This window comes from Coffea arabica, chromosome 8c (genome assembly GCF_036785885.1).
Source record: "Coffea arabica cultivar ET-39 chromosome 8c, Coffea Arabica ET-39 HiFi, whole genome shotgun sequence".
Classification (NCBI taxonomy): domain Eukaryota; kingdom Viridiplantae; phylum Streptophyta; class Magnoliopsida; order Gentianales; family Rubiaceae; genus Coffea; species Coffea arabica.
Genome location: NC_092325.1, coordinates 40493408 through 40518530, shown reverse-complemented (window position 1 = coordinate 40518530; position 25123 = coordinate 40493408). Strand labels below are relative to the sequence as shown.

Here is a 25123-nt window from a genome sequence, read left to right as displayed (position 1 = left end):
GCATTATAGTTCTTCCTACCACCCTAAAACTGATGGCTAGAGTGAGAGGCTTAACAAATGCTTAGAGACTTATCTCTGATGCATGATAGGTGAGGCTCCAACTCCGTGGAGTCAGTGGTTAAGCTTAGCAGAACTATGGTACAACACCTCTTATCATACTAGCCTAGGAGCTACTTCCTTCGAGACTCTCTATAGCTATAAACCACTGTCCTTACCTATAGGACCTTAACAGGACACTGTGACACCAGCAGCCAGCACTATGCTACAAACCAGAGCTCAAATGCTGCAAAGAATCAAGGAGCATCTGTACCAAGTACAGAATAGGATGAAGGTATTTGCTGATAAACACAGGACAGAGAGACAATTTGAAGTGGGGGATTGGGTTTTCCTTAAGTTGCAGTCATACCGCCAACAATCTATAGCAATCAGAAAGTGTTTGAAATTGGCTGCCAAATTTTATGGGCTTTTTCAAATCATAGGGAAGGTTGGTGATGTGGCTTACAAACTCCAGCTGCCTGCAGGAGCCAAGATTCACCCAGTATTTTATGTTTCACTCCTTAAGCCAAAACTGGGGCCACATCAACCTACTAATCCTATACTTCCAGAGCTTGGCCACCAAGATCAGTGCCTTTTGCAGCCGGCTGCCATTTTACAAAGAAGGGTCATCCTGCGTAATACTGCTCCTGTCATACAATACCTTATCAAGTGGCATCAATTGGGCGAAAAGGAGGCATCGTGGGAGGAATAATCATTTATTAATAGCCAATTTCTGGACTTCCAGCCTTGAGGACAACGCTGCTTTCAGAGAGGAAGTATTGTCAGGCACAGGGACTTAATTGCAATTGGATCGAAAGTTTGGAGGGCATTAGTGTAATTTCTCATATGGAGCCAAATTTGTTAAAAGTTAGTTATAACTGATTTTGCTGAAAGAATAGTTAGCTACACAGAAATTCTTGCCAATAAGATTCTGTCTGATCATTGAAGGTGTATAAATCCAGGCAATGTAATAGATTTGGACACAAGAAGATTAATCACATTTATTTCTCCCCAGATTCTCTGTCTCTCGCTTCCAATTTCTCTCTCTTCCTTCTCCCCCTCTTTCCCTCCCATTTCTCTTCTTCTACATTCAAACCTTTCCACGCCTGCTGGTCTCAATCCTTTTACTATCACATTGACAAGGGCCTGACACTATAAACGAATCGAGTCGAGTCGAACTCGACTTTTACTTAATTTTAGTAAACTCAAACTCGACCTCGAGCTCAACGAGCCGACAATTTAAAACTCGAGATCGATTTGATTCGAGTGAGCTCGAGCTCCAAAAAAATAAAAAATAATAATTATTTTTTAAAAAAAATAAATAAAATAATATTTTTTCTTAATAAATAATAAAATATTAAGAATATATATGTAATTTTACTATTAAAATAAATATATATACTTAAAATAAAAAAAAAACATATATGTATAGTTAAAATAAAAAAATAAAATATATATATATTCGAGCGAGCTTAATATCTTGAGCTCGAGTTCAAACTCGATTTCAACTCGAGCCAGCTCGAGTTCGAGTCGAGTTTGACTCAATCCGCTCGTGAGCCGCGGTTCGTTTGCAGCCCTAGTTGGAATCCTCGCAATTTTCGCTTTAAGTCGGTCAATATAGCAAAAAATCATGGTTAAGTACTTCTATTCTTCATTACTCTTCCTCATGTCCATTGTTATTTTGGATTGAAAAAGTTACCACCTTTATCATTACTAATTTAGGATCAGTGCTTCTATATAAAGAAGATTGTATTGAATTGTTAAGTATTAAATCAAATATATTTGAGTGTATATCACATTCAATAATAAGTAAATAACTTATCACTTATTTTTTAGAACAAATTTTGTTTAAAAAATTCAGTGCCACTTAATTAATTTAAATATTCAATTTTTAGTTATCAAACGCATTTGGTATATTAAGATCTAAATCTATTAAATTTAAGTACTAAATTGAATTATCAAACAAGGTTTGACTCTTAATTGACCAACTAAATTGGGGGTATTATGGGAATATCACTCACGACACTGTAATAAAATAAGTAATCGTGTAAAAAATACCTGATAAAACTTTTTAAAGTTTACTATTGTGAATATTTTACACGATTTATTTGATTTATTACAGCTCCGTGAATGATGTTCTCAAAATATCCCTGTTTAGTTGGTCAATTAGGAATCAGATTGATTTTAAATGGTGGTGCTGATCAAAAGTCCTTAATTGAAATCGCAAAATAAATTCACATATCAAACTGGTTGGGAGTAAAAGTTAGAAACTAAATCAATACTAGTGAAAAAGTTTAGGAATGAAATTGGTCATTTTTCCAAATTATTATTATTACAACTCAATAACATTACAATAATACTCAGAAAAAAGTAGGGAGAAAACTAACTATAGTGAGACTTGAACACACTTTACATCTAATCAGTAAAAGAAAATGTTAAACTTTAAGAAGTGATGTAATGTTTTTAGTTACAAAGTAGGAAAATGTCTCTGAAAATACTTTTCTAGTTACGAAAATTTTTTTAAAAAAAAAAACTCTTGATGCTGCCTGCATTTCTATTTGAAGTGTCGCAGAAAAATGTAGTACTTAGAATGCGAAAAAAATCATAATGACGAACACAAGAATTTTGGTCTTGATTGGTTATAATATTGTGATGGCTCTTTTATTATCTTGAACCACTTAGTATTTTGCAAGAAGGAGAATTGATTTGAACAATGCAATTGCCTTCTTCAATAGCTATCTTGAAAAGTACACAATCAACTTTAACAAATAGTTTGTACTGATATTGGGCAACTTCTTCTTTCCTCTCTTAACAAAATAGTTGGAATCCTCGCAATTTTCCCTTTAAGTCGGTCAAAATAGCGAGAAATCATGGTTAAGTACTTCTATTCTTCATTACTCTTCCTCATGTCCATTGTTATTTTGGATTGAAAAAGTTACCGCCTTTGTCATTACTGATTTAGGATCAGTGCTTTTATACAAAGAAGATTGTACCCAATCATGCATAATTAGAAAGTCAGTCTGATTTTTTTCTTCGTTTCACTCCCCTTCCATCCTCCCCAAATTGTACTATGGGGAGAATGACAAGTATTGCACACAGGCGCGTGCGACCGTGCCTATTCGCATACACGCCCGTACCTGTCTATGCACTCGCCCGTGCCCATCCGCGCACAAGATTGCACGTGACCGTGCCCAGCTGGCCACGTTCCGCAGCACCATACATAGTAGTCCTGGCAAGAAAGTTTGGACCGTTAGTAGATCCATACCTCAATCCCCCAACTAAGTGCCAAACCTTGGTGGCTTGACCAAAGCATGGTGGTTATGCCACAAGTTGTTATAATTGTATAGTACATGCTAGAAACTTGTGGAACCTTCTAGGCTATTCAAGAGTCTCGTAGATTAGTTTAGGACTTCATGGAAAAGTAGGAACTTGTGTAGAAGTTTCTAGGGTCCAAGTGTACACATCAACTTGTGTAGAAATTTCTAGAGAATGTTTAGGTGTACACTTTGTAGAATATTCTAGAATTGTGTGTTAGCTTCTTGGCCTGCCTATAAAAAGGTCAAGCCCTTTCCATTTATAGTAACCTTAGCAACCTTATACAAGAAGCTTTGTGTAATATAAGTGTAGACACCAAAATTTTGTCAGTTTTAATATTTTCTTGAATTTTTTCTATCTATTGAGTTATTTATTTTCTTGCATTCTAATGTGCAAAATTTTCTTATATTTGCAGGTTTGTTTAGCAAAATAAATAAATAAATAAAAATTTTAGTTTTTGTAAAAAAAAAAAAAGAAAATGATGGCATCACCACTTTTTGACTTAGAAAAGCTCTCAACGGACAAAAAAAGACAGAAGAAGAAAAATTGCATAAGAGGGCTCAGAACTCTCCTCTCGGCCTCGGCAAATTCATTCTCGAAGCTCTCCCTCTCTCAATTTGGGCAGAAGGAAGAAAACAGAGAAGAAAAATCTCCCCTGTTCTATCAGCTATATTCTAATTTTTTTTACTCAATTCATACAACACACTCACACACAACTTCAAACATCAGAAGGGAGCAGCCACCGGTTGACAATTAGAATTCAGAACTTCATCAAATTCTTAGACAAAGGGATTAATTTTCTCATTGAGGTATCTTCCTTCATTTTCATTTCCTTTCCTACTTTTTTTTATATTATAAACATGTTTAGTTATTAATTTGTGTTTTTCTCTTGCTATTTATTATTATTATTATCATTATTATTATTGTCATTTTTTTATTTTTAGGACTGTTTTGATTTAATTTTTATCATATTTGTTGTTGCTTTTATTGACTTCAGTTCATAGTTATGTTGTAAAAATCTCACGGAGTGTTGTGGTATAAATTTTGTGATTTTTGGTAAAGATTTGAGTGTTTTTTTAAATAAAAAATAAAAATAAAAATTGGACTGACTTTTGCTATTTTGGACACCTTCGAATTTTTTTTTGGTACAAAATAATTCCGTAAATGGAATCTACGCGAAAAATGGAGTGAGAAGGTGTATTTTGACAATTTTTGGCGACCGAAAAATTTGTCGGTACGCCGCCAGCAGCTGCCATGGTCGCCAGCTGAAGCTTCTTCAGCTGGCCGAAGAAGAAGAGAAAGAAACGGCTGGGAAGTGAAGGAAGAAGAAAGAAAAGAAAAAAAGGAAAGAAAAGAAAGAAAAAGGATAGGTTAGGCTAATTTTATTTGTTTTGTGGGCTTGTTTCTTATTTTCAGTTAGGCTAGAAGGTCAGACCCATGTTTTATATTGGTTGGATTTGAGTGATAAAAGACGGGCTGGCCTGTGTGTTTTGACTTGGACTTTTGGCTAGTCTTACGTAGTATCTTGGCCAAGCGCCTGTTGGATTAGGAAGACCAGAAATGAATTTGCTCTTTCGTTCCTGTACTTTTATTTTATTGTATTGTGACCCTAAATACTTTAAGTTTCTTTCAATTAGGTCCTTAATTAATTGTAAATAGGTCCCTAGACTTTATTTTCCTTTAATTTGGACCACGAATTTTTGTAGTAATTATAATTTAACCCTAAAACTTTATTAATCTTTGCAATTAGGTCCCTGATAGATTTGATTTCTTAAATAGAAGTTGCTTTTCTTCTTAGATTATTAATTATATTCCATTTGAATGATTCAATTGATTGATTTCATATTTATTTTCATTTTTTATGATTTATTTGTTAATTAAATTGGTGTCTTGATGATTCTGTTAATTTTGGAGTTAAATAAGGCAAATCCCATTCCCCAGTAACTACTACGTCAAGGGAGGTATCTTCTTGTGTCATTTTAAATTCTTCTATATACTCCTATGTGATTTTATGTGTGTAATTGCATGTGTTTTGAATGTTTTTATTTTATTTTATTTTATTTTATTTAGTTATTCATTTTATTTGTTTTTTTAATTTCATATATTTACTTTAATTTAATATTTGATTATGTGAGAGGCATTTAAATGTCAAATTGTAATAGTTAGGTTATTATTTTTTTTCGCCCTTTTAGATTGTAGTTAGGACCCTCAAATGTAATAGTTAAGTCTCCATTTGCTTTTATTTGTTTGTGTACTTGCATGCTTATGTGATTACGTGTTTACTCGCTCTTTTAGGATATTTGCATCTAGATATTATGCTCACGTGTTATGTGCTACGTGCTCTTATATGTTTATTTGTTTTAATTTATGTATTATTTATTTTACTATGTATTATTAATGCATGGCGTCACCACACTAGTCCAACGCTAGTTGTGGCTTCTTCCTCCGTATGCTTGCTAGTCCAAAACTAGTAAGGTTCTTTAGAAATGGATAAGTCCAACACTAGACCCTTATATTGTTCATGTATTAGATTCATTTGTGTGATATTCATTACATTTTCATGCATATTTTTATTCTAGAATCTTTTCTCATTTGCATGATATTTTCTATTATATTATCCTCTATCCCCTACCCTCTACATGTGTTAATCATATCATTTAGAATTGTATTTTATTTAAAAAATTGTGAAATAAGTTAGTTCATTTGCTTGTTCATATTAGGAGAATTATTCTTTGAACATGGATATGGGCGATTATAACTCTTTAATTTAAATACCCCATTAATCTTTGTATAAGAAAATTATATCACGAGTTTTCGCCTCCTGTACCCATTATGTTGCATTCCCTATTCTTTGATCACTTATATCTATGTATATAATTTAATTTTCTTTTCTTTTTCATTAAATTTCATCATTCGCATATTTGTGACCCCTTCAAGAAATTATTTTGGCTTTCGCAATTAATGCGATTGGTATCAATTAAACCCTTGAATGGACATTTTGTCCCTCTCGATATTTTTATTTGCATCCATGTAAGAAACATCCAAATGTGATAAATTTAAGGGTTAGATTAAGAAAATTTTAACTAAACCACGCAACTAGTTTAGACTAGGTTGAAAGGGTGTCTTAGGTTTGAGATAATCGAACATTTGCCTTCCCTTTCTACAACCGTGACTCCCGAACTCATTTTCTCTGTTTTCAAAGATTTGGAGTTGTCGAAAAGGGTTTTATTTTATTTTATTTACAAATATTTTGGGGTGACTTGGTACACCAAAACTCAATACTAAGTGGCGACTCTTATTTTTTCTTAAAAACCCTTTTTAGACTAAATTTTGGACCCAAACTGTCACATTCTTTAAAGTCCCATTTTAGGTCCTTTTTCACTTATTTTTAAATAAAATCACATTTTTTATAAACATCATCTTATTTTCCCATCGCGAAAAAATGGGGCGCGACAATAAGTTTTCCTTTGCCATACATACTTCTATCTTTGCCTACTACTATTGCGCTTCCGTATTATCTTCGTGCATTTTGTGTTAAGGCTGAACTAGCCAACTGTTCATAACTTAAGTCTTGAACATATGCTAATGTCGCATGGGATATTGGTTTGTAGGAAAACAAACAACTTGTGACAAGTGGTACATAATCAAGTTACATACATATATATACATATATATACATATATATATGTATATATGTATGTATGTCTCTTTCATTTCAGATTTCTTATTCTTGACATTGCATTTTCAAGAAATGCATTAGCACCTAAAAACTCTAACACATCCCATCAAGAAGTGTATTAACACCTAAAGATTTGAACAGCATTTTAACAAGTGTAACGTTCTTGTAACTCCTGAAGATCATTGGTAATACAGCAAAATAGAAATGGAGAATCAAGAAGATCATCGAAAGGGCGTTGTTAACAACATTCTAGGTTAGAACCCAAGTATAAAAGATGCCCTTGATCCACCAAATCAGCCTCATCAACCCTACATCACCCCAACAAGAAGATAATGAACAACCTGATAAAGTAGGGATAGATAGCTTTATTGATGACTCTCTGCTTGATAGCCCAACGTCAGAGGTTCTTTCTGGTTATAATATCAACCTGCAAATGAATCTGCGAATGAAACTGCACCCCAACAAGAAGAAAAATTGAATTTGAAGCAGATTGGGATGGCTTTGCTGACAACATTTTGTTTGAGAACCCTACTTTGGCGGATGTTAGTGGTCGAGTAAATCAACCTAATCAACCTGCAACACCCTAACAAGATGATAATCAAGTACCACAAGCAGTATCAAATGGCTTTACTAATGAGTTTCTACTTGCCAACCCAACTTTGGAGGTCCCTGTTGGTTTACAAGATCACCCAGAAGAACCTGCACCAGAACAAGAAGAATCCCATGAAGTCCAAGGAGTATGGGACGGCTTTGTTTATTGTTTGGAAATCCAACTTTGGAAGATGTCTTTGGCCCAGTAGACCAACCTAATCAATTTGCACTGCTACAACAGGACAACATTAATCAAGAAACAGAATGAGGATTGAACGGCTTTACTGCTACATTTCTACTTGACAGCTTCAGAGGTCCCCCTTGGTCTACAAAATCACCCTGAAGAACCTGCAACCCAAGAAGAAGAACATAATGAAGTTGAGGTAGTCTCGGATGGCTTTGTTAACGGCATCTGGTTTGAGGATCCAAGTTTGGAGAATGTTACTGGTCCAATAGTTCAACCTAATCACCCTGCAATACAATACAATATTATGATGTATTTCTATACTAAAAATTTAAATATGTACAATGATTGGACTGAACTGTAGAAAACACAATTGTACTCGGTCCGTGTCCTAAAACACTAACCAATATAATGGACTAAACGGATATGGGGCAGGAACGATCAACAGAGAAACCATCCGGACCAGTTTTGTGCATTTTGCATAAGATGTAACTCACTTTGCACAACGTGTAACTATGAAACAAAATTTTGTGGGTCCCACACATAGTGTGAAAATTATATATAAGATGAAATCTGGACTTTACATTTTTTTTAACCAAATCTTAGTCGTCAACCTTTGCGTGATGGTTGCTTCCTTGCCCCAAATCCAGACTAAACCATAACAAAGCAAGTGATGAACTTGGACCAGCAAAGTGGTACGCACCTACACAAAAGGTCCTGGCCAAGTATTGATTTTATTTCATGGCCTATATGTATTATATGCTTTCCTTGATAAAAGATAAGTACAACAAAGAAATTGTGGATCCAATAGTAACATTCAATATTTGATGAAGTAACACTAGTCGTTAAAGTTACATGTATGTTACTGTATTCTTCAGAATAAAGGGAGTGTAACTTCATAAGACCAAAACTCATGCTTAGAGAGAAAAAAGTGTATGCCACTAGGGTGGTTCTTCGACCCAATTACATATCAAGTAACATTAACAGCTGTGCTTCTATATCCCAAGATAAACCGAAAGTACTTGTATTACTATTGACTTCCTAATCCAAAATCTTTTCTTCAATGGATCTTGACTTACTAAGAGTCTACAAGAAAAAAACTAAATGGTAACTATTACTATTTCCACCTAACCATACTTGAATTATTACATTTTACATTAAAAAAGATTCTACAATTAGTACATTTTACTTATGGATTAATTTTATATACAATGTCAGTGTACATACTATCACAGTTAAATAGATGACACACGTATAAAATATAAAAGGGAAAAATCCATTTTTCATCCTCAAACTTTGTGACTAAGACACATTTGCTCCCCAAACTTTTTGACAAGACACATTGAGTACATGTATTAACTATTTTTTCTCACATTTAGTCAAAAAACGGGAAAATTTTCAATTTGGACGGTGAAACCCACGTGGCTATTAACTTATGCATCGGGAATCAATGCAAGTCAGACTAAAGTCCACACATTCTCTCTCTAATGCAAGTCGACACAAAATGTTGACTAAAAGTACACTCTCTGTCCTAAGAGTAGAGCTCCTTTTCTTCTCCAAGTTTATCCCGCTCCCTTTCTTTTTCAAGTTTCCCCCTTTCCCACTTTCCCATTCCGTCCTGAGAGTGGAGCTTTCGGAACCCAAGTGGAGCTTTCCAGTTCGATGATTGAAGACCACCAAACGTGGAGAACATGTCTGTTCGGAAGAAAGAACTCAACGATCGTACACCCCCAAATTACGGTAAAATTTCTAGGCTATTTAGATAAAGAATTAAATGTAAAAGTTTTTAACTTTTGTGAGTATAATATGTAGATGTGGTCCCTGATGTTTGCATTGTGGGTATATTCTGGTTACTTTGGGTTATGTTGGGTTGAAGATTAATTATTTTTAATCTGATTGTCGGAGCTGACAAAGGCATGTGGTCCTTATTTCTGATTATGATATTAAGATGGGCCTATAAAATGTAGTCTTTATCTGTGATTATGACATTTATGCATTATTGAGTGCTTCGTTGTTAATGTTAATGTATACCCTGTTGAGTATTGTATGATTGATATGTGCATTTTTTTATCAGAGCAATGCAGTATGCTTATAACTCTAAGGTGTCACCATGGAGGGTTAATTTCCTACACTCCTCATCCACGTTATGAGGGTGGAGATGCATGTGTCATTGACTATGTTGAAAGCATAGGTTTAAGTGTCTTTGAAGTAGATAGATTGACTGAAAGTGCTGGTTTGTACGGACACAAAGTGTATTATGGTTAGGAAAACAGTAATTTTATAAGGATAGAAACAAGTAGGCAATTGCATGGATATATTAAGAGAAATAGTGGTTTAAATAGGGAAATTATTTTGTATGTTGAGATCTCATTCCATGAAATCTTTGTTCAACAGTTAGGCTATGATCCTTATCAACTTGGTGAGAATGAAGGGGCTGATGGTAATGACAATTTGAATACACCTAATGCTGATCGTAGATGGGGAGAGAGTGAGAATGAGGCTAATAGGAACAATAATAATGATTCTAATTCAGGGAATGAATTCTTTTTCTCAGCAGTGGACTCTGATTATAACATGACTGATAGTGATGATAATGAGTTGCATGACAATATAGACAAAAATGCTGAATGGTTAAGTGTAGAGCACCATGAGAATTTTCCAAAAAATAAGCCAATTGAAATTGAAAGGGATGACAATTTTGTGATGCTAGAGGACAATGATGTTGCCCCATCTTCTGAATCTGATTTTGAAACTGTGAATGAACATGATGATGATGAAACCAGCAGTGAATGTAGAGTCTTTAACCCTAAAGATATTGACAATCCAAAATTAAAATTAAAAATGATGTTTAGTATATAAAGAAGTGCAAGTTGGCAATCACAAATTATAGTGTAAGACAGGGCAGACCATGTAAATTTGTGAAGCAGGATAAAATAAGATTGAAGGCTAAGTGTAGAAGTGAAGGGTGTGACTGGCTTATTTATGCTGCAAAATTGAGTAGGGAAGGTAGTGTGCAAATCAAGACATTTGAGAACACCCACAAATGTGGTTTCACCTATGACAATCCACTTGTAAATTCTGGATGGGTTGGCAGAAAGTATACGGAGGAGTTTAGGACTAATCCTAAGGTAAATATGGAGCACTTTAGAAAGACTGTAATGAAGGATAATAAGTGCTCTTTCTCCAAAAAACAAACATACAGGGCCAGGAGAAAGGCTATGAAGATTATTCATGGCAGTGAAACTGACCAATATAGTAAGCTAGGAGCATACATTCATAAATTTCAGAAATCTAACCCTGGAATCTCCATTATATTGAAAATTGTGGATGAATCTACAAGTACAGCAACACAGTAACAAAGGTTCCAAAGGTTGTACATGTGTTTTAATAGAGTGAAGCAAGGTTTCTTAGTTGGATGTAGGCCTTTGATTGGAGTAGATGGTACATTCTTGAAAAGGTCAATTGGGGGAGTTCTATTGATAGCTGTTGGATTAGATGCTAATAATAGCATTTATCCACTTGCATATGCTGTAACAGGGGGAGAAAATAAGGACTCTTGGGCATGGTTCTTCAAATTACTCAAAGAAGACTTGAAAATTGAAAGGGATTATGAGTGGACTATCATGAGTGACAAGCAAAAAAGCCTGATTCAGGCATGTGACAATGTTTTTCCAAATGCAGCTCATAGATTTTGTGTGAAACACATGCATGGCAACTTTTCATCTGCTGGATTCAAAGGAGAAGCTCTGAGAAAAGCCTTATGCGTTGCTGCAAAGGCAACTAGTCCAGCAGAATTTGCCAGCAAAATGGAAGAAATAGCAGCAATTGACAAACATGCAGCCAAGTGGTTTGATGATAAACCTCCATCTCAATGGAGCAGAGCCTACTTTAGTACTTATCCAAAGTGTGATATCTTGTTGAATAATGTGTGCGAGTGTTTCAATAGCAAAATATTAGATGCAAGGGAGAAATCAATCATTGAAATGCTGGAATTGTTAAGATTGTATATGATGCAAAGAATGCAGCAAAATAGGGACTTGGCAGTGAATAAGTGGAAAGACTATATGCACTGTCCTAGGATTGTTGAGAGAATAGAAAAAAGGATGGAAAAGGCCACTCAGAGTTTTCCTTTCAAATCCAATGATGATTTGTATGAGGTTTCCTGTCCATATGGTGATCATTATGTAGTAAACATCAAAGACCATACATGTTCATGTAGGAGATGGGAGCTGACAGGAATTCTTTGTCCCCATGCTATTTCTGCACTATGGATAGCAAAAAAAGATCCAATGTTGTATGTATCCAGTTGGTATACAGTGGAAAAATACTTGTTATGCTATGAAGGCTGTGTGTGTCCAATGAGTAGGGAAAGAAATTGGAAGAACACTGGTCTTAAAGGTCCAAAACCACCTTTGTATGGTAAACTAGCTAGAAGACCAAAGAAACAAAGGAGGCGAAGTATGGATGAAGTAGAACAAGCAAAGGAAAAACAGAAAAAGAAAATGAGCAAAGTTAGTGCAGTGATAAGATGCAAATATTGTCTGCAAAGAGGTCACAATATGAGATCTTGCAAGCTTAGAAAGGATGAACATACTGAAGCTGTCCATACAGGCTCCCAAGTTCCTCAGAATACCACTGCAAATGTTGAAGACATCTCTGTAGACTGCAATGATACTGAAGCTGAAACTGAAGAGCTAGTTACATGTACTCCCTCAAATTTTTGACAAGAATTCAGTTGATAAGGCAGCTCCAGTGCCTGTAAGTATTGTATGGTCTCACTTTTTCTTAATTTCAAACTTTCTTTAACTTACTGTACGTTATAATGTTGTTGCTTTTGCAGAAAAGAAAGAAACAGAAAAAGGGGATGCAGCTAGACCAACAGAAATAGTTGTTGATGTTGGTGTCAAAGAGCCTGTCCTATCTTCACTTAATTTGTATGAAGTGTTTGGTTTAAAAAGGTCTCAAGTGAAGTACAGCCAACCATTACACCCAAGAAATGACAAGGATAAAGTGTCTCTCAGGATTAGGACTAGACATATGGACGTGGCTGCTACCAAACAAAGTGTTGCTGCTTCGTCTAGGCTGAAGGGAAAAAAGAAATTGCCATAGTCTTATTATGCGGCTACCAAACAAAGTGTGCTGATGCTTTTTTATGTAATAGTCTTAGTCTTTGTCTTAGTCTTTTGCTAATGTTTTTGAACAAGATGCTTTCATTATGGTGCTGATCACCTTTTTGAGAAAATTTATGTTCCTTGAACAAGTTCTCCATTTTGGTATTATTTTAAGTTCTTACTTAATGGAAGTGATGCCAATTTGTCTCAACTTGATAATGTTCATTTACACTCCATTATATCTTCATTCATAGAGCTGAACTTCCTAGGGGATTAGAGGATGATCTCTAAATGATAAGTTCTGAGGTCTGCAGTTTTTTTTTTTACAATGAGCTCTTCACAGGGTAATTTTACATCTTTTTGTTTATTGATCTCATGTAGCTCTCCTTATGGTAGTTCTTGTGATCACTATATTTATTGTTTCTAAAGGTTAATGTTTGTGGACTGATATCCCTCAAAAATTAAGTTTCAAGTTGATTATGAGCCAAAGTTTTGGAATGAACAAGTAAAAAAAAAAAAGAAAACAAAATCTCATTCTTTTCCTACACCATTAAGTAGAAAAAGCACTGAGGAGATAACACAATCTTCATATCACACAATCTCGTATATGAAGATGCACAACAACCATTTCACGCAATTAATAATAGGAAAAGCATGAAATAAAGAATATATACTAAACATATGGGATTGCAGATTTTATTACAACTTCAGTCAAAGTTCTGCCCCATGAAAGCATGCTATTTCTACGTTTACAAAGCATGCCCCATGAAACATATGATAGTGCAGATTTTAGGAAAAGCATGCCCCATGAAAGCATTTTATTTCTACATTTACAAATTCAGTCAAAGTTCTGCCCCATGAAAGGAACGAACCACAGTCATCACCCCCAGATTCGGTAACTCATTCCAAGCTTAGTACCAATTTTCCTTCTCTTGCATGCCCCCTATTTTTCCCAGCAACAGAGATCATAAGTAGCATGGCCAATATCAAGATAATACAAATCATAATTTTTTCCCTTCTTCGGCCTTTTTCAATTGTTTCCTCCATCTTATTTATCCTTCTCAGCAAACCTGGTATTATGCTCCTTCCTCTTGCACAGATTGGTTCATCAAGTCATTCAAAATATTTGCACCTTTCTGACCTCTGCAAATACAGCATATTGTTACAGTAAGGGCATTTCTACACTTTCAACAGAGCAAAGAAACACACGCACACAGGATAAGGACATTTCTAGACTTTACTTACAAAAAATTAGACTACGCTTACCGGCCATCTTGGACAACCGTAGAATCTTCTTCCAGGATTATCATCCCGCCAAGAAGTTGTCAATTTGGGTTTTAATCCACACCACACACACGGGTACTGCTACTTGACGAAATCGACGATTCTGAGCTTCGTGACCTTATTTTGCTGACAAGTACGAATTGAAGATGAAAAGGAGTTGCTTGATATGGTGGATCACTCCATTAATTCTATTGGATTAGAAAAGTTTCGTTGAATCACTCCCCTACCTCTGCTAATCTCACGCAACTTTTCACTCCACTAGCTCGGTAGGAAAGGGATAAACTTGGAGAAGAAAAGGAGCTCCACTCTTAGGATAGAGAGTGTACTTTTAGTCAACATTTTGTGTCGACTTGCATTAGAGAGAGAATGTGTGGACTTTAGTCTAACTTGCATTGATTTCCGATGCATAAGTTAACGGCCACGTGGGTTTCACCGTCCAAATTGAAAATTTTCCCGTTTTTTGACTAAATGTGGCAAAAAATAGTTAATACATGTACTCAATGTGTCTTGTCAAAAAGTTTGGGAACCAAATGTGTCTTAGTCACAAAGTTTGAGGATAAAAAATGGATTTTTTCCAATATAAAATTCAAATTCAAATTTTACTCACGTATCATCCATCCAATCATGATAGTGCATACGTTGACAGTGTATATAAGGTTTACTCTTTACCTATATATCAATACATAAATAATGTAAAAGAGAAAAAACATGTATATTGCTATCATACTTCTCCATGAATGTTTCTAATGGGCACTCAGTAACACACACTTAAAATTTACTTAACCTATAATTAGGTATGTCAATGGGTAGGATTTGGTTTGGATCTCTTTAATCCAGATCCACGCCAATTTAATTTATTCAGATTCAGACCCAAATTCAAATCCTTTTGTATCTGAAAAAGTAAGTTCATGCTCAGACCCTTATGGATTTGGGTATCCAATGGACATCCATGGGTATTTTCTGAACATACTAAAGTAAAAATATATTGAAAATATATACTAAAGTAAAAATCGGTATCCAATGACTTTTATTTCATTCATTATTTTAGTGCTGAATTGCGAGACATCTACTAACATTAAGGTTTAAATAAGAAAAAAAGGTACAAAATTACATTTTTTTAATAAAACTAAATATTTATATATGTTATGGTTGTTTGCTTTTTTAAAAACTAATCTTAGTTATCATTGTAATTGGTACAAACTTTTTCAAGAAAAGGAGAAAAGGTAAAGGCAAACAAATAAAATATTAGATATGGATGAAGTTGAATATTTGAAAATATATAGAAGTAGTCAATAATAATTCTTTCTTTGAGTTCACAATATTGCATTCAACTTGCTGAATATTAATTTTATTATTTGAAAACAAAAATTGGATGGTATTTATATTACTAAGAATCGATGGCAAATAAATAATAGAATAAGAAGATTTATGAACACTTACTCATTTTTTCTTTGATTCAATCCAATCATCAGAAGTCACTAATGTTTCAACCCCATCTAGAAACAATTTAGCACGAGTCTCATCAATCGCCCAACCACGAACACTAAATGTAGATTCTGATGCCATAAAATCTTATTGTATTATATCCAATAGCCATAAAATATAAGATTATTTTAAAATTTTACTAATATATATTATTTAATTAAATATATATGTGTTTGGGTAAGGTTTTGTATGGATCTGAATTTAGATATGGATTTTAAAAAATTAGACTCTACACATACTCACGACTCTCTCATAGGGTCTGGGTTTGGGTAGAGTCTGAATTTGAGAAATTAAATCTAAACATAACCCAAATATATTGGGTCTAGTTAGATTTGGGTAAAACCCGACCCATTGACATGTCTACTTATAATGTACATATACATACTCACAATTATTGTCCTCCCTTATATTTATATACTTTCCCTAATTAAACTTAACTACCCTTCGATCGTTGTATTTATTTATTTTCCTTAATTGATCTTATATTTTTAGAAAAAATATAATGCATGAAATATAGTTTAATAAGTGGCAAATGAACATTTGTTAGAGCCCTTTCTTCAATTAGATAACTTAACTACCCTTCGATCGTTGTATTTATTTATTTTCCTTAATTGATCTAATAGTTTTAGAAAAAATATAATGCATGAAATATAGGACCTGTTTGGAACCTGAGTTTTTTAGGAGTTTGTCTAAAATTTTACCGTAGTGCACTGTAGAAGTTTTTGAAAAAATTTTGTAAAAGTTTTTGTAAGGTGAATTTTTTTTCCTTTTTTTTTTCTTTCTTTCTCTTTCTTTTTCTTTTTTTTTTCTTTCTTTCTTTTTTTCTTTCTCTTTCTTTTTCTTTTCTTTCCTCTCTTTCTTCTTCTTCTTCTTCCTTCACGCTCCCACCACCCCTCCCCTTCCTCTTCTCCTCTCCTCTACATTTTCCCCGCCAGCCCCCTTCCCCCTCCCCCTCCACTCTGCACGCCACCCCCTCCCACCGCCAGCCCTTCCCCCTCTGCCCCTTCCCCCTCCCCTCTGCACGCCACCCCCTCCCTCGCCTGCCCTTCCCTTTCCCCCGCTGCTGCGCCACCCCTCCCTTTCCCCTTTTCCTCTCCTCTGCATTTTCCCCGCCAGCCCCCTTCCCCCTCCCCCTCCACTCTGCATGCCACCCCCTCCCCCCTCCAGCCCTTCCCCCTCCCCTCTGCACGCCACCCCCTCTGCCCCGCCACCCCCCTCCCGTTTCCCCTTCCCCTGTTCCTCTTCCCGTTTCCCGTTTCCCCTTCCCCCTCCCCTCTGCACGCCACCCCCTCTGCCCCGCCACCCCCCTCCCGTTTCCCCTTCCCCTGTTCCTCTTCCCGTTTCCCGTTTCCCGTTTCCCGCCAGCCCCCTTCCCTATTCCCCTGTTCCCCCGTCACCGAGGAAAGTAACTGCTGCTGCTGCATAGGTTGGGGGAATTTGGCCAGGGAGGGGAGGGAAGGAGAGAGGGAGGGAGAAAGGAAGGGAAAAAATTTTGGGAACGCCGGCGCCGGAAACGGCAGCGGAGGTGGTGGCCGGCGATGAAGGTACGGTGGATGGGGTGGGGGAAAAAGAAGAAGAAAGATAGAAGTTTTTTGAGTATTAGATATTTGAAGTGTGTAGGTTAAAAAATTTGATAAGTTTTTTTGAGTTCCTGTAACTAAAGTTATTAAAAAACTTGTAGCTAAAAAACTTGGGCAAAAAACTCACTTCCAAACAGGCCCATAGTTTAATAAGTGGCAAATGAACATTTGTTAGAGCCCTTTCTTCAATTAGATATGCTTCTATCTTCCAAGTAAATTTAAAAAAAAAATACTCGAATCACTAGTACTTATTAGTTAATCCAAAATCTCTTCTTCCATGAATCTTGATTTACTACGAGACAAAAACTAAATCATAACTATTACCGTTGCCAAGTTAATCATATTCGAAGTAGTACAAACCACTAACTCATGGGCTAGCAGGTAAGGGAAGGGAATTAAGGCCCTTCCCCGCTACTTGGTCAGGGGATCGATCCCTTGGCCAAGCAATTGGGCTGGCAGGGAATTGGGGAGAGGGAGAAGGATTAAAAAAAAAAAATACTCGCATAGATATGCTTCTATCCATATAGCTTAACGAATGCGCTAACACTTGTTAGGAGATTGTTAGAGTCTTTTCTCCAATTAGATATGCTTCTATCTACCAAGTAAATTTAAACCAAAAAAAAATACTCGAGTCACTAGTACTTAATACAAAATCTCTTCGTCCATGAATTTTGATTTACTACAAGACAAAAACTAAATTGTAACTATTACTGTTGCCAAGCTAATCATAATTGAATTAGGACAAATCACTAGCTTTTGGGCTCGTGGCGAGGAGAGCAATTGGCGTGAGAGGAAATTGCGAAAGGGGCGGGGAATAAAGAAAAAAAATACTTGAATTAGTAAATCTTACATGAAAGGTGATCTTCCTAAATTGTGGCGAGGAGAGCAATTGGGGTGAGAGGGAAATGCGAAAGGGGCGGGGGATAAAGAAAAAAATTCTTGAATTAGTAAATCTTACATGAACGGTGATCTTCCTAAATGGTTTCCTAAAATATGCATTCATCTGTTGAACTGTATGTACAATTTTCTCCCGGTAATTAGCTCTAAAAACCTTCCACTAAAGCTTCCTGGTTACTTTTGCGAGTACTTTTAAAATATTTCCTCCTTCAAAAAGTGACTATATTACTTGTAATACAATCTTATTACGTGTCATAATGGGGCCTAAAAGCCCCTGACAATTCTTAAAAAAAAAAAAAGATCAATGGTCAGTGTGCATTTTATTTTTTTTTAAGGACAATGTGCATTAAAATACAAAGAAATCCAACCAATGTCCAGCCATTAATATATACTGATGCTCTATCTATATATCTTTAGGAGCTTCTAGGCCCTTTGCTAGTTGTTCTATCCGAAGATTGGGTCCACATAAGCATTGCACTTTTTTGGCACCCCCATTCACTTTTTCCCATCTCAATCCCAAGTGCCCAACTATAGCCTAACAGCAGAGGCGATACCTGTTTGTATTAGACCCCTTGATCTTTTTCATTCGTTTTTTTTCCCCTCCTTTTATTTCAGGAATCCCTAAAAATCAATCCCCTTTTTTTCCATTTCTCGAATCTCTTTCCTTCTCACCTTTAATTTTTTTTTTCTCAGTTGATTCCTTAAAGAGTATTCTTCTTCCACAATTGAAAGTTTAGCTCAGGTTCTTTATGGCTTTCTGCGTTCGTCAGAAATGGCTTGATTTTTAGGAAAGATTCAATTTTGGAGTCTGTGGTTGGGGAACTGTGGTATTTTACATGTGGGTTTTGCTTTATATTATTTAATTTTTGGGCGTGAAGGAAGATTTTCTCAGGTGGGTTTGTTCTGGGCTTTCTGACGAGTAGTTGGATGATCAAGTTAAAGTACCGATTTTGATGCCTTAGCCACTTAATTGGAGAATTTTTTGCAGGTGGGTTTTGGTTCTTGAGCTCAATTTGTGGAGGAATTTTTTGCTGAAACGGTGATTTGTTATATCTGGGATTGAGACTTTTGTGCTCTTTCTGGACGTTTTTTTTCCATTGGATTCAAGCTAATTTGAAGGAGAGAGAGAGAGTGGTGGATGGTGGACGTAGAAAGTAAAGATGAAAAGAGGGAAAGATGATGAAAGGGCTATGGGGCCTATGTTTCCAAGGCTTCATGTTAATGATACAGAGAAGGGGGGGCCAAGAGCTCCTCCAAGGAACAAGATGGCCTTATATGAACAGCTCAGTATTCCGTCCCAGAGATTTAAACATGGGGTGGTGCCTATTAACTCCAACAGCAGTGCCAATGGGATCCCTCCTGTTTCTTCAAGCCAGGTAAGATGCAGCTGAAGTTTGCTAATGCCCCTGTTCATTTTGTCGTGGAACTTGTTCCCTTCTTTTGGTTGACGTTGAATTTGGCAATAGCTACATTAATTGACAAAGGAGCCATCGTTTACAGTTTATTCTCTTGTTTTGGTTTGTTTCATTTGTAGTTCCTTTGATAGTAAGTCTTGAAGATCAACCAAAATAAGTAATTAAATGAAGCTTAGCTTATGGTCGAATTGATGGGAAGAGGAGAAGATGGCGTTGGGGGAAAGTAAGGATGGAGACACCTTGTTATCTTGTTCGATTCTAATGTAAGGAACCCAAAAAAAAAAAAACTGTAAAGAAAGTATCCACTTAAAAATTATGGTCTTTAGATCATTAAATTTATTGAGCCCAAAATCTAAATTCGTCCTCTCAATTGGAAAGTAGAGAGTTCAACTTTAGGTAATTAAGCTAACCTTTTAGTTTCTGTCGATGCCACCCAACGGTATGTGACTTTTTTTTATTTGATTTTGATGGTGATTTTTGAACATGTTTTGTTTGGATCATAAAAATTCTAGATCTAAAGCTTCACAAAACAGACCATATTCTTTTAAGGGGTTCATTCAAATAATGTTTTTGGGTAACTATGATGGCCAAACATACTTCCCCAGAGATGAATTAGCATAGGGATGCGAAGGATGCAGGATAGTTTTCAGGACAAAGAATCAGATCTATGGTTACCCTATTAATGCTTTACGATTGGAGTCTAAAGAAAACTTCACTCAACTAGGCAAGAGCATTAGTCTTAGAAAGGTTAATCAAAATGGAAGATTTGTTTCCAGTGTTCATTAAGCTGCTTTTATAGCTGCAGAAAGAACCCTTTAGAAGTATATATATATTGCATATAAAGAGATAGAGATTTCACTTATGAAAAAAGAGATGAAAGTTTTGCTGATGAAAATAGTTTCATCCATAAGCTTGCCCACCCTGAGGAGCTGATGTATAGATGTTTATTTCTGAAGGTTATTTGTGCTAAGTATGCTGGACTGGGTTCTTCCGATCATTAATTTGTTTCCCTAGATAACCTGTCCAGATAAAGGGACTTGGTATTGACCTCCTGCATGGCGCTGGTGGCAGGGATTTTGCGTTTTGTTGGGACAATCCAACTACATATTATGATTTTCCTGGCTAAACTAAGTAATTTTTCTCTTCTTAGGTCTGATAAGATAGCAGTTAATGATAAAACTCTTTTACACAAAACCTGTAAAATTACAACTTATGATGCATTTGAGATACTTGGTAAACTCTTTCACTTCATATATTATACCTAAGTTTTTTTTTTTTTGGGGCACTCAGCAGGAATCGCTAAATTTTTTAAGTTATTCAACTTGCTATATAGACACATGTTGAAGGGAAAGAAAGATGTCCACAAGTCTTCCAAATGACACTAACCTGTAATGGAATTGCTTGCCTTTTAGGGTAACGGACAGCAAAGGGGTGCATTTTGCTCACATCAGCTGCCTCTTCCAGGACAAGCCACTGAGAAGTCAGCTAGCAATTACTTTGATTCAAGTGCTCCATTGATGCCAGTCGAGCAGAAAAAGAAGCTAGAGGAAGATGATTTTCGGGTTCCCATCTTCATGCAGTCCAACATGGGCCAAGACCGTGGTAAAACTTATAGTAACATGGATAGAGGAAACTCCTCCAGTCCTGCTTATACTGAGCATTCTACGAAAAATGTGCCTGTCACTGACAATGAGCCAAGGCAGACCGTAGATATTGGGCCCAGTGTAGGGCAAGAAAGCAGAAGTCAAAATGAGGAGAACATAAGAGAATCTATGGGTGGTGGGGAGCAGTCAATTAGATCTGTCTCCATCTCATCATCCTTAAATAAGGCTGAAGTTGGTTTGAGGCAAGCCGAGACATACTTGCGTCCAGAGTCCAGAAATAACAGTGTGGACAAGTGCAGTAGGTTTTCAAATGCTGACCATAATTTATTGCCAGATCATAGGGCCGAGACACATTCCAAAAGCAGGATACCTGGTAATAATGTCTTCGATGAGCCTACAATGGGCATAAGCAATCCAAATTCTTCAGCGTCTAGGTTTGATTTTCAAGCAGAAGAGGGGAGAATTTTTGACGATACAGAGTCTTGTGAAGACAAGACTTGTCGGTCATTGCCAACAGGAATTGCAGATAGGGATGACGATGCCTCTGAGACATCTATGGTGGACTCCATATCCGGGTTGGAAATATCCCCTGATGATGTTGTAGGAATAATAGGCCAGAAGCACTTTTGGAAAGCTCGTAGAGCTATTGTCAAGTAAGTTATATTACTCTGGACCTGCATGATATTTTGTGACTTCTGAGATCCTTAAATTTTTGTTCCTCTTTAATGATTTGGATCCTGGAATTCTTGGATGCTTTTCATGTATTGGGATTTTATCATTATATTTTTAGAACTTGCTACTTGTGTAACTTTATGGAGACAAAGCAAAGTTAATTTTAGGAGTGAACATTTTATGGCATTTGGGCAGATATGTTGTTAGTAATATTACTGCTTGGTGGAGGTTAGATTTCATGCTATGAGTTTGGGCTTCTCTCAAGATTTTGTTCGTGTAGCACACCATATAAGCATATGAGGTGGGGACCATATCTTGGCTCAACTGCCCTTTTTAGATTTGGCCTTATCGGTAAGGAACATTGTCCATTTTTGTGCAAGGTGAGCTGAGTTGCTGGATGGTTCTTAAATTAGTGAGTTTCACTTTTTCAATTGGGACATTTCTGTGTCACTTTTTGAAGTTTTGATATGCGTGGCTTTCAAGCCAATGAGATTTGCTAAGGTCAATGGTGCTGTCTGTGGTGGTTTGGACTTCCTTTTAAATTAATAGCTGGGGGGACTTGCTTTTTAGAGATGTTATTAGTCATCTTAGAACTGCCTTGAAATTTGTGATATCATAAGAGACAGAATTTAAATTGTCACTATTGCTGTCTTAGATTAATAATTAACAATTTCGGCAAGTTCTCTCATACCAAAAACGTTGGCGTCAATAGAAGTATGTTGTGTTAACGATCGCCTGTTTTTAGCTTGATGATGATTACCTTGTGTTGATGGGTAGAACATATGTTTCAACCATTTCAAGAAACCATCATATTCATGCATTCCATTTTTGGTCCATTGTGCGCAACAATTAATGGATGCCTTCTTGGTTTCTATATGTATTGGCCTGTTCCTAAATTTATTCCAAAATTTGGTTGGTTCTATCATCACATTTATGACCCGTCATGGTTTTATTAGTTCTGTAATAATTTACCCACAAAATTTTCATAAACTTAATCCATTTACTCATTGTGACAATGCCCTTCTTATCATTGTAGTCAGCAGAGAGTATTTGCAGTTCAAGTGTTCGAATTGCATAGATTGATAAAGGTACAGTTACGGAGTTTCCAACTTCCATCTTAATCTCTGGTGCTTGTTTAATGTGTTACATTGATTCAATTCTTCAATAACCATGGAGCTTGATTTGACTTTTGTAATAGGTTCAAAGAATGATTGCTGGATCACCGCATCTTTTGCTCGAGGACAGTGCATACTTGGGCAAACCAATTAAAGGCTCTGCTCCTAAGAAACTCCCAATAGATTACATTGTTAAAGCAATCCCAAATGTTTCCAAGCAGAAAAATGATTCTGAGAAGCCAAATCATAAGATTGAGTGCTCAGCTGAAAATACAGTTGGCAAGGCATCTCTTTCTTCTGTGCAGAATGGTAGTCACCTGCCAAGCCATAGACCATTCTCAGCAAATTCCCCCGCAACAGGTGACTATAGCTCGGGTTCTTGGTGTTTCCAACAACCCCAGGGACATCAGTGGTTGATACCCGTGATGTCTCCTTCGGAAGGACTTGTTTACAAGCCTTACCCCGGGCCAGGATATATGGCCCCTGCTTGCGGGGGTTGTGGGCCCCCAGGGTCAAGCCCAATGATGGGTAACTTCTTAAATCCAGCATATGGAATTCCAGCTTCTCATCACTATCAGGCGATGGGTGGTGTTCCTCCATTTGCTGCCCCCGCTGGGCCCCAGGGATATTTCCCTCCATATGGTATGGCAGTTCTGAATCAGGGTATCACAGGTTCAGCTGGTGAGCAAATGAATCACCTTGCTGTGCCTGGTCCCTATGGTCAATCACCACGATTGGGGCCCAATTACGACATTCAACGTCAGAACTCAGGTAATGTGCCAAACCAGAAAAGTGGAGCAATTCCAGATGCTGTGCCGCAGTTACATGCATCCAGAGAGAGTGAATTACAAATTAGTACCGCGAGTAGTCCAAGTGAGAGAGTGCAGGGAAGTGGGAGAGGGAATGCTGCAGAAAGAGGCGATGTTCTTCCCCTTTTCCCCACGACTCCAGTTGTTGAGGCCCCTTCCGGTCATGTTCAGCAGCCTCAAGAGGTTTCTTCCTCGGCTCGAGTGATCAAAGTCGTTCCCCATAATGGCAGATTGGCAACTGAATCTGTTGCTCGCATATTCCAGTCCATACAGGAAGAGAGGAAACAATATGATTCAGCTTAGCTGTACTTTACCACTGTTCAGGAGTTCTTTGGTTACTTTGTAGTAATACTTTTTGCATGTAATGTTTGTTAACTGATTTTCTTTTTCTTTTTTTTTATATTTTCTTTCTTTTGGAGTACAGGTGCTCCTGTAGATATATACGAGTGTTGTATCTGAAGGCTGCATCAGATCAATATTGATTTATTGTGCGCTGTAGCAGTTGTTTTCTTTTACTCTTTGTAGGCTTTCCTAAATGTATAAATATTTTCACATGTCTAATCCCTTTTCTCTTTTGTGTCAGTTCGTCTAGATTTTTGTTCATTTTCTTTTTACCCCCTGTTTTCTTGGCCTTCTAGATGATGGAACACTTATTTGTGATTGTGAGCCATGACCCTCAGATGTGAGCTGTAGTTGGTGAGCATCCTCTTCATAAAGCTGCTATGGCACTAAGCTAGCAGGTGAAGCAATTTGAAGCATCAAAGCATCCTACGCATTCCAGCTCGATTACCTTGCTTTAACAAGTTTTGGTTTTCCCGGTGCGTGGGATGTCAAACTTTGCTTCCGATCACTTGTTTGTTATAATACGTGTGGTTTCTTCAAAATTATGCGGCTGCGTCGTCGGATATGATAGTGACTCAGTTCTCGTCTATTCTTTGGGTCTTTTTTTTAGATTAAATTAGAGTTTGAGTAAGAATGGTGAAGATAAGAATGACGAGTGATCAAAAAAAAAAAAAAGATGTCACCATGTTCAATAATTAATACCATGTGCCAAGCGCCAACATGACAACCCTGAACCTTGGAGCCACAAAAAACATGGGAAAGCAAGCAAGGCGAGGAGTGACGTGGGATACTTTGCAACCAAAAAGAGGGAAAAAAAAAAAAAAGTGACTTAAGATAGTAGGCCTTCGTTGGATTGGTTGACTTTACACAAGCTAGAAACAAAGACTTCTTCTGGCTTGCTCCCTTTTGATTAAGGAAAGTCAAATTATGGCTTCCACATATATATATATATATATATATATAGATTCTCGTGATGTTCTAGAATTGCTTCTCCCCATTGGTTA

At 36.6% G+C, this 25123-nt stretch overlaps 2 protein-coding genes and 1 long non-coding RNA gene across 6 annotated transcripts; 2 read left to right on the top strand and 1 right to left on the bottom strand.

The window, feature by feature from the left end:
* The first annotated feature begins 3627 nt into the window (after nucleotides 1-3627).
* LOC113706142 (uncharacterized) lies at nucleotides 3628-12985 on the top strand. Of its 4 annotated transcripts, none has more exons than XM_072062504.1 (3): nucleotides 3628-3648; nucleotides 3767-12563; nucleotides 12646-12985. In XM_072062504.1, the coding sequence occupies exon 2, from the start codon at nucleotides 11183-11185 to the stop codon at nucleotides 12527-12529; it is 1347 nt and encodes a 448-aa protein (XP_071918605.1). In that variant the 5' UTR covers nucleotides 3628-3648; nucleotides 3767-11182; the 3' UTR covers nucleotides 12530-12563; nucleotides 12646-12985. The 4 variants fall into 4 exon arrangements, with proteins under 4 accessions (XP_071918605.1, XP_071918604.1, XP_071918603.1 ...); XM_072062503.1 differs by having other exon boundaries at nucleotides 3628-3659; XM_072062502.1 differs by having other exon boundaries at nucleotides 3628-3676.
* Nucleotides 12986-13576: 591 nt separating this feature from the next.
* Nucleotides 13577-14496, bottom strand: LOC140013285 (uncharacterized). The gene is made up of 2 exons (XR_011820359.1): nucleotides 14183-14496; nucleotides 13577-14059 (listed from the first exon to the last, which is right to left on the bottom strand). It is a non-coding gene; the product is annotated as an uncharacterized lncRNA (long non-coding RNA).
* Nucleotides 14497-18591: 4095 nt separating this feature from the next.
* LOC113707213 (protein EARLY FLOWERING 3) lies at nucleotides 18592-24359 on the top strand. The gene is made up of 5 exons (XM_027229424.2): nucleotides 18592-19054; nucleotides 19151-19538; nucleotides 20990-21834; nucleotides 22890-22941; nucleotides 23052-24359. Exons 2-5 carry the CDS (start codon nucleotides 19323-19325, stop codon nucleotides 24078-24080), a joined length of 2142 nt encoding a protein of 713 aa, XP_027085225.1. The 5' UTR covers nucleotides 18592-19054; nucleotides 19151-19322; the 3' UTR covers nucleotides 24081-24359.
* Nucleotides 24360-25123: the final 764 nt, after the last annotated feature.